Below are 18,762 nucleotides of genomic sequence, written 5' to 3'. Positions count from 1 at the left end.
CGTACTCACACTCCAGGATGTCCTTCTGCACAGCTTCAACTTGAGGAGGCATGAAGAGCCATGGAATTCAGCACTGACTCCGCATGCATGCCTGCTTTCCTCCCCTTGAATTAGAGCAGCTGCTTTTCCTCCTGCTAGGAAAAGCATGGCTGCATTGGTGGCCTTCAGAGGCCCATTAGTGCAAAGACCAGGAAGTTTTCCTGCATCTTTGCAGCTTGCTTTACATGCGATACTTTGCTCTTAAATAAATGCAGTGCTTGCTGGTAAACTTCCTTGCTGGAGAAATTGAGTCTCCTGGATGAGAAGGAGATGCTCTGCAAAACAGGGAGGGACATGTGCCCTTTGAAGAGTAGGGAATAAACCTTCCTTGTGCCTGGGTCACACATCTCTGAGAGCTTCAGAGGTGTTCAAGTCCAGTGAACTTGCCAGCAGAAATCTGATTAATCATGCAATGAATTAACTGCTCTTTTTCCCACAGCAAAGTGAGATCGGTGCCTTCCTCAGGCTGAGCCATTTTCCTCCCCCAGTGTCTTCCCCTTCTTCTGACTCTTCTGGTCTCTCCCCTCCTTCTCTTTCTCTGCTCCACTTCCTTCCACCTCTCTGTTTCTGTTCTTCTTTCCCTAATTCTCTTCTGTTTTTTCTCTTCTGTGCTGGCCTCTCTCCTTCTCTTTTTCACACCATCCAAGTATACTACAGTCCTCCCCACTGCCACCCTCACCCATCCCCATCCTTTCCCATTCCTCCTCTTCTGTTCCTTGGCTTGTTTCTTCTCTCTCCCACTGTGACCCGGGTCAATTCTTTCTTTCCTGTTCTTTCCCACATGGATTCCTGCTGCTCTTCCAGTGGGCAGGGAGCATGGTGGAGGCCAAGCCTCTCCTGTGTGCACTGGCATGGCTGCAGCTTTGCTCAAGACCTTATGTTCTGCTGAGCCCTTTCAGTGGGAGGTTTGGCTGAGGACCATGTAGGAATGGGGCTGGCAGCACTGAGGACTTGTCCACCAGCGCCCGAAAGCACCATCACAGTCGGCGTGAAGCTTGGGGACCACATCAGGCAGCAGCTCCTGGGGAGCTGCAGAGACCTCCCTGGTTGCCCCCGCCCCGGTACCCCTCTTCTCCAGGTTGAGTGGCTCCTCCATGGTCTCCCCAGGTGCCTGCTGCTATGATTCTGCCCTAAAAAGAACCCAAACTGGGAGAAGCAGCACTTTTACTTTTTTTCTCCACCTGAGTCAGGCTTCCTCTGTGCAGCGAGCAGAGCTTGCGGGGCAGCGAGGGCACCCTCCATGCTCCTGGCATGGAAACCCATCACAGATGTCTCGCCCACCTGCCTTGAGCACACACAGGGACAAGGGAGACTTCTGTCCGTACGGAGGTGGCATGGATGCATTTGGGGCAAGGAGGGCATTGCATTTATTATCGCTTTATCTTCACGCACTTGCTTAACTGCTTGTGATAGCATCTTTCTGAGAACTGAAATTTGGACGCTCAGCTCTGGCCTTAGCTGTTTCACCTTTTTAAAAATAGCTGATGGACAAAGACGCTGGCCCCACCCTTCCTGCCTGCACTTGCAAAAGACCCCGAGATCTTGAGAGAGATTGTCTCAGCTAGTTCCTTAAGCAGCCCTGGCTGCGTTTCTTCACCTCTTGCTCACTCGTGTAACTGCTCCAAGGCTATTTCATGGCTTCTTTCCTGGTTCCTTGTTAAAAACGCTATTCCAAATCTGATCCCCACCCCACTAACCTTGGGTGTAAGGGAGGATGCAAAAGCAGCACTACGAACATCCCTGCATTCTCCACTTCATCAGTTAATGACTCTTTCTTGGTGAAGCAATGGGCCAAACTTTTCCTTTTCATTCCTCTTTTTAAGGCAGTTAAGCAAATGCAGAGCCTTTCACAGCCCTTGTTAGACTTAACTCATTTTGTACCTTTGCTTTCCGATTTTGCCTCTGCAATTTAGTGACCTTGTCACTCTGCTCATGTCTTTTGTGTTTTCCCTTTCCTCGTGGCCTTCTTTTTTGACCAGTGGGATGCTGAAGAACTCTGCAGTTGTATTTGCCTCCTCTGAAGCCTCTTCTCTTGCCTCTGTAAAGGATAACCAGCTGCCAAGATTTTAATCCAACTCTCAGGTGTCCTGCTCAGGTCTTCTTGGAGTCATGAGCAGTCCCTCTCAGTTGAAGTCAGCTTTTTTTAAACCCCCTTCTTCTTAAAATAACAGCATTGGTCATTTCATGCCACAGGAACATGAGAAGGGCTGTGCTGGGCCAGCCCAAGGGCTACCCAGCCTGGCTATATAGAATCATAGAATCATTTAAGTTGGAAAAGACCCTTAAGATCATTGAGTCCAACCATTAACCTAGCACTGCCAAGGCCACCACTAAACCACGTACCTAAGCGCCACATCTACAGGTCTTTTAAATACCTCCAGGGATGGCAACTCTACCACTTCCCTGGGCAGCCTGTTCCAGTGCTTGACAACCCTTTCGGTGAAGAATTTTTTCCTAATATCTAATCTAAACCTCCCCGGCACAACTTGAGGCTACTTCCTCTTGTCCTATCGCTTGTTACTTGGGAGAAGAGACCAACCCCCACCTCACTACAACCTCCTTTCGGGTAATTGTAGAGAGCGATAAGGTCTCCCCTCAGCCTCCTTTTCTCCAGGCTAAACAACCCCAGTTCCCTCAGCTGGTCATCATAAGACTTGTGCTCTAGACCCTTCACCAGCTTCGTTGCTCTTCTTTGGACACGCTCCAGCACCTCAATGTCTTTCTTGTAGTGTGGGGCCCAAAACTGAACACAGTATTGGAGGGGCAGCCTCACCAGTGCCAAGTACAGGGAAACGATCCCTGCCCTAGTCCTGCTGGCCACACTATTTGATTATAAGCCAGGATGCCATCGGCCTTCTTGGCTACATGGACACACTGCCAGCTCATATTCAGCCAGCTGTTGACAAAAAGGTGGCCAGCAGACCCCCCGCTGATCCCTTGTTGGACTTCTGGCCCACCCCAACCTCCCTGGCTGTCCCAGTGCCACGTCAGGAGGGTGTGGGATGGCCGCTCTCACATCCCACCGAAGCACAAGCAATCGCTCTCCTTGCCACAAGGATAGGGTGGAAGCCGTGGCTGAGTGGTGTCTGCTCTAAGTCAAATCCCATGGGCCTCCAGGCATATAGGTTGGAAACAGCCCCCAAGGAGCAATAGGCAGTGAGGTGTTCCGGACATCCTTCATGCTTCCTTTCTGCAGCCAGGCGGAGGCCTGGGGCACACATTTCCTTCAAACCCCAGTTCCTCCTCCAGCTCCTTCAGGAGCTGCTGCTGGGGTTTTGGCTGCATTTTGTAACTGCTCGTTTAACTTATGCCTTCTCTTTCCGAGCTGGGGCATCCCTAGGGATCCTCCTCCACCTGCTCCTCCTCCATGGTTGCAGGTACCCGGGAGGAGGCTGGTGAGGATGTCCTGCAGTTTGGTGGAGCCTGGTTCTACTCTGCATCCCTGGGCAGCATCCCCCAGCAACTTTGGTACCTCTATGAGCCTTCCCAGTTCAACACTTTGACACTCACATCCCACCCCCTTTTCCACTGGTTGCTCCCCCCAAATATTTGGGATTTTTTTCCCCAATTTTTCACTTTCTGTAGCCCTTGCCTATGTCTTCCTGGCCACGTGTGACCTGAGCTCTACCCTCAGGACACCAGGAGCTCCACCACCACTGCTTTGGGGATGTCTCCCATGGGTAGCTGCTCTGAAACTGGAATGAATGGGGAAACCAGAAAGTCTATTCCTGCAGGACTTCAGCCGGGGCTCCATCAGCAGTACAGAACTGGAAACACTGAAGGCAAAACCACCACCTTTTATTTTCTTTTGGTCGTCCCCCCCCCCTCCCCCCCCCGAATTACAGGAAAGCTCTACATGCATGAAGACACCCGTCCGCTTCTGGTACAAAGTAGATCCACATAGATCAGTACAGCAGCACCCGCGTTGCACTTCTGCGAAGCAAGCGATGCTTTTCCATCCTTGCTCCTTGTGTTTTGAGCAAGTGAACCAAAGCAAGGTCAACCCACGTCACAGCAGGTGCCTGCTCTGCAGAAAATCCAGAAAATTGCTCCAGGACTTTTCCAGCACTGAGAGGAGCTTCTCGTGGCCACCCCACCCAGCATGTCCAGCACTAAGGGGACACCAAGTGCTTCATGGACCATGGTGGCCATTCAGTGCACACTGACATTGCTGAAACATGGAGAAAGTTGCTAGAGGTACCAGAGACCGTGAAAGGACTTGCCAAGGCTTGGCAGTGCTTGGGGCTGCGGGAAGGCAAGGGGAAAACTGGCTGGAAGAGCCCTGTCCTCACTGTGAGAGATGGCTTCTTCCAGGGGAACATAAAGCACAGTGGTGCAGCCATTTGGGGGTAAATAGGTGGCTTTGGTCACCAAGATTGCAATTCTGTATGAGCAAACACCTAGTTTTCAGGGATGATGACCCCGACAGGCATACAAGCAGCTGCTCATCCCTCCCTTCTCCCTCATTTGCCTTCTCCCTCAGGGGAGACATCCACTCCTTTGTTGGCAGCACTGGCATCCCTGCTGCTCTGCTTTTGTTGCGATGGTTTGATCTCGGTGTAAACGACGTCGGAGGCGGCAGGTTTCGTCCCCTTCTTTTCAAACTTCAGGTTGACGTAGGTCAGGTCCTCAGTCCCTGTCACCGGGGCTGCCTGCAGGGGAGAGAGCAATGAGTAGACCCCTGGCTTTCCCTTCTGCATCTCCCCTGCTAATATTTTTCCACTGGCACAACTATTTGCACTGCCCAAGCATTATCCAGCTTGCTCAGAGGCGCCACCTATTCAGAAGCTTGTAATCTCCTATTTAATAGGAATTAATAAGTGTTTAGGACCACATTTTCAGAAAGCAAAGCTGATTTTACCCTGAAATCCTTTAAATGGGTATTCAACAGCCAGTGCTCTTTTTTACAGGGAGGAAATGATACGTGCGAAGCCCTCCCTGGCTTACCGTACTGAGCTGATCCCCTTCCGCCACTTGCTTGCTTGTGAGCTTTCCTGAAAAAGGAAACATAGTTTAAATAGTACTTAAAATAATGATAACAATTATTATTTTAAATGAAGAAAACATCTGCACTGGTCCTGCTTTTGTTGCAAGAGAGGATGGGGCTTTGCAGCTGGCTGGCTTTGAAGATGGCCAAGGGGCAGGAGGCGTTGGCAAGGATTTAAAAGCCTTTGGAGGGGCTGGAGAAGAGCTCTGAGCTGGACACTTCTGGAAATGTGGTGATGTGCAAGACCTGTTTCACTTGCACCACAGCTTGTGCCATAAGCGGGCCCTCACCAGCAACTGGCCAGAGGGAAGGGAGGGGGTGAACCTTCTTCCCACCCCTGGACAGCTTGTCCAGGACAGACTCATGCAGGGAACGCCAAGCGAGCAGGAGCACTAGGATAATGAAGATGGACATCTCCCAAGCCTGGGCTTGTCCAGACCAGCAGGTAAGGAGGAGATGCCAACCAGCTCCCACAGGAGATGGAGGCTCGGCAAGGGCTCAGCCTTACCTTCTCTGTTCCTTCTGCACTGCCACAGCAGAATGCCAATTATTGGCATGTAAAGAAGCGTCCCAACCGCTAAGCCAAAGGTGATGCACAGGAGGAATCTGAGTCCTGCACACACAACCATTACAGAGACACTCGTGAGCTGCCATCCCACTGTGCAGGAATGCATGCTGCCATTACCTCTTTTGGGGGGGATGGTTCTTTTCCAAAGTTGGGCTTCCAGACCTCGAACCACCTGCAGCCCCCACAGCCCTGGGTTGGGCTTCCAGACCTCGAACCACCTGCAGCCCCCACAGCCCTGGGGTGCCAACAAAATCCTGTGGGGAACGGTCTCCAAAAATTCATCTGAACTCAGCCAGGGGGGTGGTCAGAGCATCAGAGCCCCTTCCCAGCGTCACAGCCTCTGATCCACTGGTGCCTACCCCAGTCTGGCAGCGGCTCCCACCCACTCATGGGGAAACATCAGGATGTGTTTCCCCCCTTGCTGCTCCTCTTTCTCCCCAAGGACCCCTCCTGCCCCCCAACCCCTGCAGCCACAAGGCTGTGGGGACTTGCCTGTCCAGGTCTCCTCGGTGACATTGGACTGATGTCTCCCAAGGCCACAGCCTGTAAGACAGAAACACAAGTGAGAGACTGGCCAGAGGCAGAGGACACCCTGCTCCCCCCTCTGCTTTGGGCCAGGGACCTGGACCCCACAGCCCCGGCTGTCCCGCTCCAGCCACCTCAACATTCGGCTGACATGCCACAGCTGGAGGATGTGACAGGTCCTATTTCAAGGACCCAACGGCCAAGCAGCTCCATGGTGGTACGCATCTGCCAAAAGGGCCGTGCTGGGCCGGCTCCTCCAGTGCCTGGGATGCTTTTGGGGGAAATGGTGCACGAGGGTACGGGGGGGGGAGCATTGGTCATAGCATTCTTCTCTGCCCGCTCATCACCCCCATGAAAACGGAAGCAGTGCCACTTACTGGGAACTGTCCCTTGTGTGCCGTTTACAGTGCCTGTCAAGTTTATTGTTGTGATGAACACCGCACACCCACAGATTTCCATGTTGGCTGCATGCATGCCGGTGCCGGTGACATTGGTACAGTTTTCTCCCAGAGCTGTGGTGTTGGTTTGACTCCCCACCTCCAGACCTGCATCTTTGTACCATGACTTCACATGTACTGTGTGATTCTCTAACAAAATCTGGAACATGCACTCCATGGTGATGACTGACTTTCCTGGCTGGCCCCCTGGAGGAAACAAAAATATAAGTGATAAGTGAAATATAAGTCATATATATGACCTTGCAGGGGTCATATCGCACTGGCATGTGTCATTCATGAAAGACACGGTAAAGGAACTGTCCTTTCCTCCAGCAGCTCACATTCTATTCCAAATCCGGCTGCTAAACGCTCCTCAACATTGAATGTTGAAATGTTGCATGTTGATTATTGCCACCCAACACTGTGCAGCGCACAAGCATTTCTCTTTCTCAGAAAGGAAGGAAAATGGGAGGATCAGAGGGAAGACACCTCCTCCTCCTCCTCCAACCTAGGCAGAAGGGTCTTCTGGCACCTGAGCAGGACGTGCCACTGAGGCCACAGGCTCAGGCTCCAGCATTTCATGGAGCGTGAGGTGGGACTGGGGGGCTAGCTGTGGGGAAATAGTCAGACCTAGAGAAGCAAAGAAAACATAGTAGACCCTCCGCAGCCTCTCTGGCTTCATCCCATCCCCTAATGTTCACTCTGGAGTAGTTCAGAATTGCTCCTGAACCTCTGAGCTAAAGTCACTTCACACCTTCTCAGCAGAGTTCTCCCTCTCTCCTCTCCCTTCCTCAGGCCTTTCTTTCTGCTCCTGTGGGTGTTGGTGGGCTTGTGTCTCTTACCACACTCTTTCTGTTGGGAGCATCTGTTCCTGGACATGTTCCTCATGTTCTCCATCCTGCATGCGTATGTTCCTGTATGTGCTTTGCTCACACTGGTGAAGACAAGCTGGGCAGAACCATTCTTCATCTCCACACCACCTTTGTTCTGCTCGTTTTGGGTGGTATTAAACCACTTCACCTCCCCGGCGGTGCTGCTTAAGCCTGTCTGAAGGAGACACTGCAAGACGAGATCTAACCCTACCGACACATCGATCGTGGCTGAAAACAGGTAAGCAAGTTCTGCTGAAAAAAAACCCCAACCATGAAGGGTTGGGGGGTTGGGTTTGTGTTAAAGAATATCCATATATTCCACGTGAAGCTGACCCCCTTCACAGTTGTCAGGCTTATAAGCATCTCTGTTTTCTTCCCCTCCCCAGCTGTTTTCTCTCCCTGCTCCTGAAGGCAATGCTGGTTCAAAGCCCTGAAGCCTGAAATTGGGTCCCCATGGGCAAAGGCCACAGCCTGGGCACAGGCAATTGCAGGGGGGGACCCCCTTTGCAAGGCACATTGCAAGGTGCTGGTGCAGAATGGCGGGGTTAAAAGCTGCAAGAGGAGAGGAAAAAAGCAGCAGCAGCCACGTCCCAAACCTCCTGCAGGCATATGCAAAGATGGAAGAGTTCAAAGCAGAGTTGAGGGCACAAGGGGACTCACCAGGACGCAGCCAGGCAAGGAGCAGCAGGCGCAGAAAGCCACCAGCCAGCCGGACCTCCATGCTGCCTTCCCAACAGCCTCACGGCAATGATGCTGGGCACCCAGCGGGATCGGCTGGGAAGTTCCAGTCTCTCCCTGCAGCGTGAGGGTCACTGCTCAGCCAGAGCAAGCTGCAGCTCTGCCAGGAGCTCACCTCCTTGCTGCTCGCCCAGACAGTTCCCTCTACACTCGCAGGCTTCCCCTCTCTTCCCCTTCTCTTGCTTCAGCCTGATATTTATCTCTTCTCTTTGCTGTTTGATTCCTCCTGCAGTTTCATCCCGGCCACGTGCCCTCGGCCCTGAGATGGACCCAAATAACACAGCCGAGCACCACTGATGGTCATTTCCCAGTATTTTAGGTCACAGCCCAGTAGCTCCCTATCGCTGGCATGGGCAGGGGCAGGGGAAAAGGCTTCGCATTTTCCTACAGCGCTGCCTTCCCATGCCACCCGAGTCCTTTTTTGTTTTACACCAGGGAATGGACCCCTTGGAGAAAGCAATGCTGCTGTCACGGCAGGGTGATGGGGTGATGTCTGCCCCATCCGGTGTGCTAGCTGACCTCAGGTGGGGATCCATATACCCTGCCAGCCCCCAAACACTGAGGACCACAGCAGTTTGACAGGGGGATGGGCTTAATCAGAGCTTTCTGGTTGCTCACACATGGGATGTACAAGCCCCAGCCAGGTGGGCAGCCCTGCAGCCCCCTGCCCCCTGCTCTGTCTGTGAGCACCCGGGTCCTGGCTCCTGCCCTGTGGGGATGGGGTGCTCCAGGCGGCCCCCTGCATCCCCATGCCACCTGTGGCTGGAGGGACACCAGGACAGGAACATCCACTGAGTCAGCCACGTCTTGTGTCACCCCTGCCACTGAAGGGACATGGGCAGCAGAGCCAGCGGGTGCAGAACCCTCTGTGTCCCCAGCCTCCATGGGTACAATCTGCTGCTCCCCGCAGGCTGTCCGCTGCCCGCCACCGTTCTTCCTCTTTCGTGCTCAGAGCAAAACCTGCTCCCACCTGCTCTTTCTTCCCTTTCAGTTTCCTTTCAGCATTTCCAGTAATCACCTCCCAGCTCAATTTTGAAGCCAGTCCTAACATCCTCCCTTCTCCGAAGGCAGCACCCCCACATCCCCACATTACATGACCCTCCCCACCTCCTCCCATTTTCTCTGCCCCCTTCCTCCCATTCCTGTTTTCTCCCTGTTTCCCAAGATGATGGAGCCCAAACTGAGCATGCAGGATGAGGGCCCACCACCACAGCCCTCCCCAAAACAGAGTCTGGGGAGCAGTATTCTACTGGGACCATCTTCTATCACCAGTGAGCATGGTCCCAACACCACCTTCACCACAGCACAGGGAGCAGAAGAGGACAGCAAAGCCTGTCCTGCAGGGATGCTCCCAGGTCAAAGACTGAAGGAGGGTTGCAGAAACCAAGTGGCGATGAGAATTTGGGAATGCTGGCATGTCCCTGGGCTGATCCTGCACCTCTGCATATAGCAGGTGTGCTCCCAAAGCCCCGTGGACATCTTTGCCAGGGAGAGGGCAGAGTCTTAGACACTTGGCTTTGGCTGCACCTCTCCGCACCCCAGGTCTCCCTCGGACCCCCTGTGCTGGGCACGCACAGCCCAGCTGTGCACATCTCCTGGGCTAAAGGATGTTCGCTGGAACTCTTCTCCACCAGCCAGTGGAACCTCGTGGCTGAAGCACAGCTGAGCTCTCATCTGGGAACCAACCCACATGGGGAAACAGCAATATCAGCAGGATATTTGCTGACAAGAGGGTCATAAAACAAAATTCTTGTGGTACAAGAGCCACAAGAATGACACGCGAGAGGCCGTTTGTCTCTCTTGCTCTCCCCTCTGGACTTCTTCATCTCTTCCCATGCTCTTTCTGATGTTCAGTTCCTCTCTGCACTCGAGTCTTCCTCTTGCCTCATGACTGCACAATGACGCCTATTTGTTGCTTCCTTCCCTTTTATTTCTATTCTAGTTCTCATGTTCGCTAGCACTGATGAAACTGATTGGACACAAAGTGAACTCCTTCACACTCTCCTCCCATCTTGGAGATGTTGGCACCAAGGATCATGGAGTGGGCAATGCCTGCGGTCATCTTCCAAAGTCTCTGGTGTAGAAGATGGACAGGAGCCATCCTGCTCCATGAGTACTGCACATAAGTACAAGCCTTACCTAGATTGCCCTTAGCAAGTTGGAGTCTCTGCTCAATTAGGATAATTTTCTACATTCCAATTAGGAGGGGGGTGGAAACAGGAAGAGAGTTAACAGAGCTCAGTAAGAACAAGTCAGTGACAGCAAAAACCATGAGCCCTTCCCTTTCCATGCACAACCTCCTCCTCTCTCATGGACCTGCATGCATCTCCGCAGGACCTTGGCTCAGCAAGACCTTCTCCAGTGGGCAGTGCCTTCCCAGTCTTGCCAACTGTGGTGCTGATGGAACTGCAGGTTAATATCTTGCCTACTGCTGATGCTGCAGAGCTCCTCTCCTACCAGAGTGCCTTCCAGCTCCACGGCAACATTTCATGATGCTCTCTGCAAAGGAGAAAGGAGAGTAGGAAATTACAATGCTGTTAATAACACAGGGTGCCCCATATTGTCAGGCAGCTACACCACACATTAAGCAATATACAAAGGAATACAGAGGCTACAGAGTTTCTTAGCAGCTCCCTGCTCCCTTGCAGTAAACCAGAGAAATACAAAGGCACTGTCATGGTTCAACCCCAGTCAGCAGCTAAGCACCACACAGCCACTCACTCACTCACTCCCCACCCAGTGGGATGGGAGAGAGAATAAGGGAAAAAAAAGGTAAAACTCGTGGGTCGAGATAAGAACAATTTAGTAGAACAGAAAAGAAACTAATAATGATAATAACAAAAAAAATAAAATGACAATAATAATAATAAAAGGATTGGAATATACAAAACAAGTGATGCACAATGCAATTGCTCACCACCTGCCGACTGGTGCCCAGTTAGTTCCTGAGCCCTCCCCAGGCCAACTCCCCCCGGTTTACATACTGGGCATGCTGTCACACGGTATGGAATATGCCTTTGGCCACTTTGGGTCAGCTGCCCTGGCTATGTCCCCTCCCAACTTCTTGTGCTCCTCCAGCCTTCTTGCTGGCTGGGCATGAGAAGCTGAAAAATCCTTGACTTTAGACTAAACACTACTTAGCAACAACTGAAAACATCAGTGTGTTATCAACATTATTCTCATACTGAACTCAAAAACATAGCACTATACCAGCTACTAGGAAGAAAATTAACTCTATCCCAGCTGAAACCAGGACAGGTGCTCAGTACCACCTGCCTGATGTCCTGCCACAGAAATCTTCCTTTCCTGACTTCTGCAGCACTGTGCAGCCTGTTGGGAGCAGGCGAGGAGCCTCCTGTGCAATGCTGGGAGAGGATGAGGAGCAGCGTGAGGAGAAGGGCTGTCTTCACAGGGAGCATGGTAGCTGTACAGGAGCTCTTCTTTGGATGTTGTGCCGCTCTGCCCTCCCCAGGGTCTCTGAAAGTGCACCTTCGGTTGCCGAGCAGAATCCTGCCCTCAGCCTTGTAATGAACGGGTTAACTTTGTTCATGAAATCGCATGTGGAGGTAGGGATATTCTTCACTTATCTAAGACCATGAGTACCGATGATTAGCATATGTAGAGAGACGTTTACAGAGCATGAATGGGACTTGAGTCACCTAAAGAACAGCTGAGGAAGACTTCGGCCTTCATCCCAACAACCACCAGAAGGCAAATTACGACCACTTAACACCTGATGGCACAAGATACTGAAGATACCAGCCAGCCGTCAGTATCAGGGACTAAAAAGACTGTATAAATAAAGAGGCTCTTCCCCTGTTTGGGTGCGAGCTTGTGGCGGAGCACTGTCTCCCTGGCCGCCCAGCGCTGTTTTGCTCTTTTATCGCTTGCTAATAAATTTGATCTTTTATTTAATACAAATTGGCTCCTCCAATTTGTCACGAGCGTCTATAACAAACTTGGTGCCGTGACTCGGATCCAGGTTCTTTGGTGCGGACCCTTGCAAGCGGGGAGGCGCCCTATCCCCGGATAGCCCCGTCTTGAAGAGGTGCCGCCGCCATACCCTGGACCCACGAACCCCTCTAAATTACGATAACTGAGCAAAAGAACCTGCAGGACCCCTTAAACTTTGTGCACGAAGACCAAACGAAGACCCCGGGAGCGGGTGAGTGTATAAAGCGTGAGCCGTTTGGTTGGGGTGGTTATCCCGAGGTGTGATTGTGTGTGAGGTCTCTCTGAGATCACGCGAGTGCGGACCCTCCAGTAGTGCAGTTCTCGTAGCCCGCGAGGGAGCGAGTCACAACCGAGGGGAAGTGAGTGTGTGTGTGGACAAAGGCACCTCGGAAGATGGGACAGAGGAAAAGCAAGCCCTCTGGACCCATGGGGATGGGGAAGGGAAATAAGTTACCAGACATACCCCCGGACAGTCCCCTAAGCCTGATGTTAAGATATTGGGACAGTTCACCAAGGAGAAAGGATAGGTCTAAGGAAAAAGATGATTAGTTATTGTATTGAGGTTTAGGGTGGAAAACCTCTCAGCAATCCTCATGTACTCTGGCCTGTGTTCGGGTCCTCTGAGGATTGGGTGTGTCAACAATTAAATATATGGGTAAACAATAAGACACCACCAGCCAGCCCAGAGGAAAGTGAATATGCTGCCTTATGGATTTCCCAATCCTGGGAAATGTCATTCCTCTTTGCCTTAAGGGAAAACAGACCAGATAAACCTCGAAAAGATGATGAGGACCCCCTTTGGCCCCCTCCCTATGCCCCTCAGGCCCCTCCTCCTCAGGACCCACTCCAAGCCCAGGCCCAGGAAGGGTCAGATTCGGAACCTAATTCCTCAACCCCGACACCCCCTCCCAGAAGGTCTGCACGTAATAGAATAATACGAAGAAAGGAAAGATTGTTCCTTCTTCGGGAAATGTTGGTGCCTGGCGGGGATGGACAGGGGGGACCGGGAACGGGGTATGTGGCAGTCCCCCTTAATACAGGGGATGTAAGAAAATTTAAGAAGGAAATGGGGAATCTGTTAGATGATCCCCTGGGGGTAGCCGAAAGGTTGGATCAATTCTTGGGACCGAATTTGTACACGTGGGATGAATTACAGTCTATCCTGGGCATATTATTTACCGTAGAAGAAAGGGACAAGATTAGAGGGGCTGGGATGAGACTGTGGGACCAGCAACATTAGGCTGGCCCGGCGGCGGATCAAAAATGGCCCTTAAATCGGCCAAACTGGAATAATCAGGATCCGGCTCACAGGAAAAAGATGAGACCCCAACGGAATGGCTTGATTGAACCATTTGAGGTGGTTATTAAGAACCCCGAGATTCCAGTGAGAGTTAAACAATATCCCTTATCTAATGAAGGGAGAAGGGGACTAAAACCTGAGATTAAAAGACTATTGGGAAAGGGGGTACTCGAACCCTGCACGTCCCCTTTTAATACCCCGATTTTACCAGTAAAAAAATCCGATGGTAGCTATCGGCTGGTGCATGACCTAAGAGAAATCAATAGACGGACTGTCAGCCGTTCCCGGTAGCGGCAAACCCACACACCCTGTTGAGTCAATTGGGGCCCGAAAACCAATGGTATAGTGTACTAGATCTTAAGGATGCATTCTGGTCATGCCCTCTTAAGGAGGAATGTAGAGATTATTTTGCCTTTGAGTGGGAAGACCCAGACACTCATAGGAAACAGCAGTTACGTGGACTGTACTTCCCCAAGGGTTCACGGAATCCCCAAACTTATTTGGACAAGCCCTGGAACGGATTCTACGGGAATACTGGTTGCAAGATGGGGTCGTGCTAATACAGTATGTGGATGACTTATTGTTGGCAGGAGAGGATCAAGAGACAGTCAGAAAAGAAAGCATACGGTTGTTAAATTTTTTGAGCCTTCAAGGCCTCAAGATATCACGGTCAAAACTACAGTTTGTGGAAGAAGAGGTAAAATATTTAGGACACTGGATAAGCAAGGGGACTAAGAAGTTAGACCCCGAACGAGTAAATGGAATTTTATCACTGAAAGCCCCGAGGAGTAAACGACAGATTAGACAATTGTTGGGGCTATTTGGGTATTGTAGGCAGTGGATTAAAAACTTTAGTGTGAAAGCACGATTTTTGTATCAAAAGTTACCTATGGATGGGTTGCTTAAATGGACCCCGGAGGATGAAGAGAGATTAGAGGGTCTCAAGGCCGATCTAGTTAACGCCCCTGTCTTGAGTCTGCCTGATGTGAAAAGACCCTTTTATTTATTTGTGTCCACTGAGGAGGGGACAGCATACGGGGTTTTGACCCAGGAGTGGACAGGAAAAAAGAGACCCGTGGGGTACATTTCCAAATTATTAGACCCCGTCAGTAGAGGGTGTTTACAAGCAGTTGTTGCTGTAGCCCTGATAGTGGAAGAAGCAAATAAGATAACGTTTGGAAGTGAATTAAGGGTGTTCTCCCCTTATAATCAAGGGGTTCTCCAACAAAAAGCTTAAAAACGGATCACCGATGCTAGGCTTTTAAAATATAAGGGGATCCTAATCCATTCCCCTAAATTGGAGATCGGAACAACGAACTTGCAAAATCTGGCGCAATTTTTGTATGGGGGTCCTGAAGAAGAATTAACACATAATTGCCTTCAGACCATTGAAGAACAAACAAAAATTAGGCTAAATCTGGAAGAGGTAGAATTGGGAGAGGGAGAAAAGTTATTCACTGATGGGTCATCTCGAGTAATAACAGGGAAAAGGAAGTCAGGACAAGCAATAAGAGGGCCCAAGCAAATAACTGTGGTACATGTTAAGGGACACCAAAGAGGAACAACCCCTGAAATTCAGTGAAGCCAGGTGATATGGTATTAATAAGAGCCTGGAAAGAATCCTCTCTCACTCCTAGGTGGGAGGGGCCCTATCTTGTTTTACTTACCACAGAAACTGCTGTCCGAACTACAGAACGAGGATGGACTCATGCAAGCAGGATCAAAGGACCAATTCGGAGTTCTCATTGGGAGGCGACCAGAGACCCTGACAGCTTGAAAATCAAGTTCCGAAGAAAAGTGGAGGAGTGAGACTGTCTTTTGTAAAAATCCTCACTGTATATGTTATCTTTATATGTTACAGGTGTAAACTTTGTAGAGAAAAGTGGTGGACACATTGCTCCTATGGGTATTCCCCTAGTGACATTTGCCACGAATGTTATAATTACGAACAGGAATTAATTGAGCAAGCATTATGTATGGGAATATCAACTGGAAAAATTATAAAAGACTCCAAAGAATGGTGGGATATTTTTGCTAAAGGCATAAACCCTGAGAGGTGTTGTCTTTATGTAAATGCGTTATGCCCAACGAAGGCTGAAATAGTGCAAGTATCCCGCAGACGAACAGTGGTCAGAGTGGGGTGGGGACCTTGGGAAGTGAAGGATACAAACTGGGGCGCATATAAGTCAAAGCAAAGTAAATATAAAGGAGGTTCCCCTGAAGAATACGACTGCTGCCGAGAAGATGGTACACCTCGCTGCTCTAAGCAACAGAGTAGGCAGAGAAGAGGGCAGAGACGTACTGCTGTGGGGATTAAGGTTGATGAACTACCTCCAGAGAAGGCTCACGGAGCCTCTTGACTTATTACTCCCAAATAAAACGTCCTCAGAGCTTCCCCAAAGTCTCCCATCTCTCACCAGGGATGAAGACAAAAATCAAAATGATTATCAGCACCCTCGGAATACCTGTCGCAAGGGTAAAGGGACACCACTTTTCTCAAACTTGAGATTAAGCACTTGGATGATAGGACTGTTACTAATGCTAATAGAGACAACCCAAGGCAAAGGGAACCCCCACCAACCTTACAAATGGACGCTCTATAGGTGGGAGGATCAAAAGATACTACAGCAAGTAATTGCTGCCGGGGCCCCAAGCTTTAATCAATCCTTATGTCAAATCATACCCAGGAACCCATGTCTACATAACTTAGGCTTTTAGTTTTGTCCCAGTTCTAACCCTGGAAAGGGGTATTGCAACCATCCCGACTCTTACTATTGTGCTTATTGGGGTTACGAAACTATAGCTTCTGATTAGATTCCTAGGGGAGGTCCAGATAAATTCCTATCTGTAAGGTAAGGGCCTCATGGATGTACACCTGCTTCACATGGTCGGGATGGAAGCCAAACAAGACTATGGAGTGAAAATTGCCCATATATTTATATTAATGTAACCAACCCGAAAGATCCTGCTTAGTTAACCGAGAGAACATGGGGAGTCAGACTTTGAAAACCAGGCGCAGATTCAGGGGGAATAATTACGATAAGGAAAGAGCTGGTGCCAAATGAACCCTCTGGTGTAGGACCAAATTCGGTTGTAACAGAGGAAGATGATAGTAACAGTATTGTACAGACTGCTACTATCCTCCCTAATATAGACATCGCTGAAAACAATATCTCGGGCGTATCAACAAGAATCAATCCATTGTGGGATATGCTCCAAGCCAGTTATCAGGTACTGAATGCCACCCACCCTAATATAACTAAGCATTGTTGGTTGTGTTACGACATTCGACCACCCTTTTATGAAGCTATTGCGGTGGACAGTAGATTTAAAAAGTCCAACGGAACAAATCCAGCTCAGTGCTTATGGAATAAGGAATCTGGACATAAGCAAGGGATAACAATGTCCCAAGTATCAGAAAAAGGAAGATGTATAGGGAATGTCCCAAAAGACAAACGACACCTGTGTAACACAATTCACAAATCAAGAAAAATAACAGCTGAGTGGTTAATTCCTGCAGATAATACTAAGTGGATTTGTTCCCAAACTGGGGTTACACCTTGCATATCCCTAAAGGTTTTTAATTGGATAACTGAATATTGTATACAAGTAGCTGTAATACCTAAGCTTATTTACCATCCCGAAGATTTTGTTTATGACTATCAAACTACTCAGGCCCATCACATACAAAAACGTGAGCCCTTGACAGCCCTCACAGTAGCAACCCTCATATCAGTCGGAGCTGCTGGAGCTGGTACAGGAATAACCTCCCTCGTACAACAAAATCAAAAATTTCAATCCTTAAGAATAGCAGTCAACGAGGATTTGGCTAGGATAGAAAAAGCCATGACAGCCCTAGAACAGTCTGTTAGGTCTTTATCAGAAGTAGTATTACAAAACAGACGAGGCTTAGACCTAATGTTCATGCAGCAGGGGGGGTTATGTGCAGCCCTACAGGAGGAGTGTTGTGTATATGTTGACCATACTGGAGTAGTTAAAGATACAATGGCCAAGCTACAGGAGGGGTTAGAAAAACGGAAGAAAGACAGGGAAGCACAACAGAGCTGGTATGAGTCTATGTTTAATTATTCACCCTGGTTAACCACCCTATTGTCAACTATTACAGGACCCCTTATCTTGTTGATCTTATTTTTGACTTTTGGGCCATGCATTTTTAATAAGTTGATCGCTATTGTTAAAGGGCGCTTAGAAGCTGCACACTTAATGCTGTTACGAAAACAATATGAACAAATAGAGGATGAAGGAATTAATCCTATCCTCGGGCGGGCAAAAGAAGTATTAAATCGATTTAATGAACAAAATCAAGATAAAATAGAAAAGGGGGGATTGTAATGAACGGGTTAACTTTGTTCATGAAATCGCATGTGGAGGTAGGGATATTCTTCACTTATCTAAGACCATGAGTACTGATGATTAGCATATGTAGAGAGACGTTTACAGAGCATGAATGGGACTTGAGTCACCTAAAGAACAGCTGAGGAAGACTTCGGCCTTCATCCCAACAACCACCAGAAGGCAAATTACGACCACTTAACACCTGATGGCACAAGATACTGAAGATACCAGCCAGCCGTCAGTATCAGGGACTAAAAAGACTGTATAAATAAAGAGGCTCTTCCCCTGTTTGGGTGCGAGCTTGTGGCGGAGCACTGTCTCCCTGGCCGCCCAGCGCTGTTTTGCTCTTTTATCGCTTGCTAATAAATTTGATCTTTTATTTAATACAAATTGGCTCCTCCAATTTGTCACGAGCGTCTATAACAAGCCTGCCTATAACAAGGAAGTTCCTTGAGCAAGGGAGACTCGTAGTGAGGCGCGGATCCCGTCGGCTGAAGACCACAGCCAGGAACCCTCACTGCACAAGCCCCCCGGGCAGATGGAAGAGCTGACGGGGGCTCGGGGGCACATTGACCTGAAATCCAAGGGCCAGGACACCCCACCCGGAGCCCTCGCTGAGCTGAGCCGGGCCAGCACCAGCCTGCAGCACATCTCGGTGAAGCCATCAGCAGAAGCACGAGTGGAAAAGGCCCTGGGGTGCTGGTGGACACCAAGGTGACCGTGCGCTGCAAAGAAGACTCGGGGTGTCCTGGGCTGCCTTAGGCAGAGCATTGCGGGGGGGGGGGGGGGGGGGGGGTCCTGCCCCTGGAGGCCTGGGTCCGGTGCCGGGCGCCCCAGTCCAAGGGAAACGGGACGTTCTGGGGAGCACGCCGATGGGCGATGCAGAGGGACCGCAACGTTCTTCCCAGAGGAGGCCTCGGGCGAGCTCATCAAGGAGATGACGAAGCGCCGCGCCGACCTCCTACTGGCTGCCGGCACTGTCCGTC

General features: G+C 50.1%; 1 protein-coding gene and 1 long non-coding RNA gene across 9 annotated transcripts; both read right to left on the bottom strand.

The window, feature by feature from the left end:
- Nucleotides 1-3,847: 3,847 nt before the first annotated feature.
- Nucleotides 3,848-9,225, bottom strand: LOC115346494. Of its 8 annotated transcripts, none has more exons than XM_030026576.2 (7): nt 8,089-9,217; nt 7,399-7,680; nt 6,509-6,763; nt 6,087-6,137; nt 5,535-5,639; nt 4,987-5,033; nt 3,848-4,691 (listed from the first exon to the last, which is right to left on the bottom strand). In XM_030026576.2, exons 1-7 carry the CDS (start codon nt 8,147-8,149, stop codon nt 4,503-4,505), a joined length of 990 nt encoding a protein of 329 aa, XP_029882436.1. In that variant the 5' UTR covers nt 8,150-9,217; the 3' UTR covers nt 3,848-4,502. The 8 variants fall into 8 exon arrangements, with proteins under 8 accessions (XP_029882436.1, XP_029882434.1, XP_029882435.1 ...); XM_030026574.2 differs by having other exon boundaries at nt 6,497-6,763; nt 8,089-9,216; XM_030026575.1 differs by having other exon boundaries at nt 6,497-6,763; nt 7,399-7,677; nt 8,089-9,216.
- A 57-nt stretch (nt 9,226-9,282) lies between these two features.
- LOC115346496 lies at nt 9,283-18,714 on the bottom strand. The gene is made up of 3 exons (XR_003925146.1): nt 18,351-18,714; nt 11,377-11,687; nt 9,283-10,665 (listed from the first exon to the last, which is right to left on the bottom strand). It is a non-coding gene; the product is annotated as an uncharacterized LOC115346496 (long non-coding RNA).
- Nucleotides 18,715-18,762: the final 48 nt, after the last annotated feature.

Source organism: Aquila chrysaetos, chromosome 9 (assembly GCF_900496995.4).
Source record: "Aquila chrysaetos chrysaetos chromosome 9, bAquChr1.4, whole genome shotgun sequence".
In the NCBI taxonomy this organism is placed as follows: Eukaryota; Metazoa; Chordata; class Aves; order Accipitriformes; family Accipitridae; genus Aquila; species Aquila chrysaetos.
The sequence above is the reverse complement of the archived record's forward strand: the minus strand, read 5'-3'. Positions and strand labels throughout refer to the sequence as shown.

Excerpts from the sequence above, each read along its gene's own strand:
- LOC115346494 (XM_030026574.2), bottom strand. The coding sequence starts at position 8,149 with ATGGAGGTCCGGCTGGCTGGTGGCTTTCTGCGCCTGCTGCTCCTTGCC. Across the intron at positions 5,034-5,534 it reads GTGCAGAAGGAACAGAGAAG|GAAAGCTCACAAGCAAGCAA; the intron begins GTAAGGCTGAGC and ends TTCCTTTTTCAG. Across the intron at positions 4,692-4,986 it reads AAGGGGATCAGCTCAGTACG|GCAGCCCCGGTGACAGGGAC; the intron begins GTAAGCCAGGGA and ends TCTCCCCTGCAG.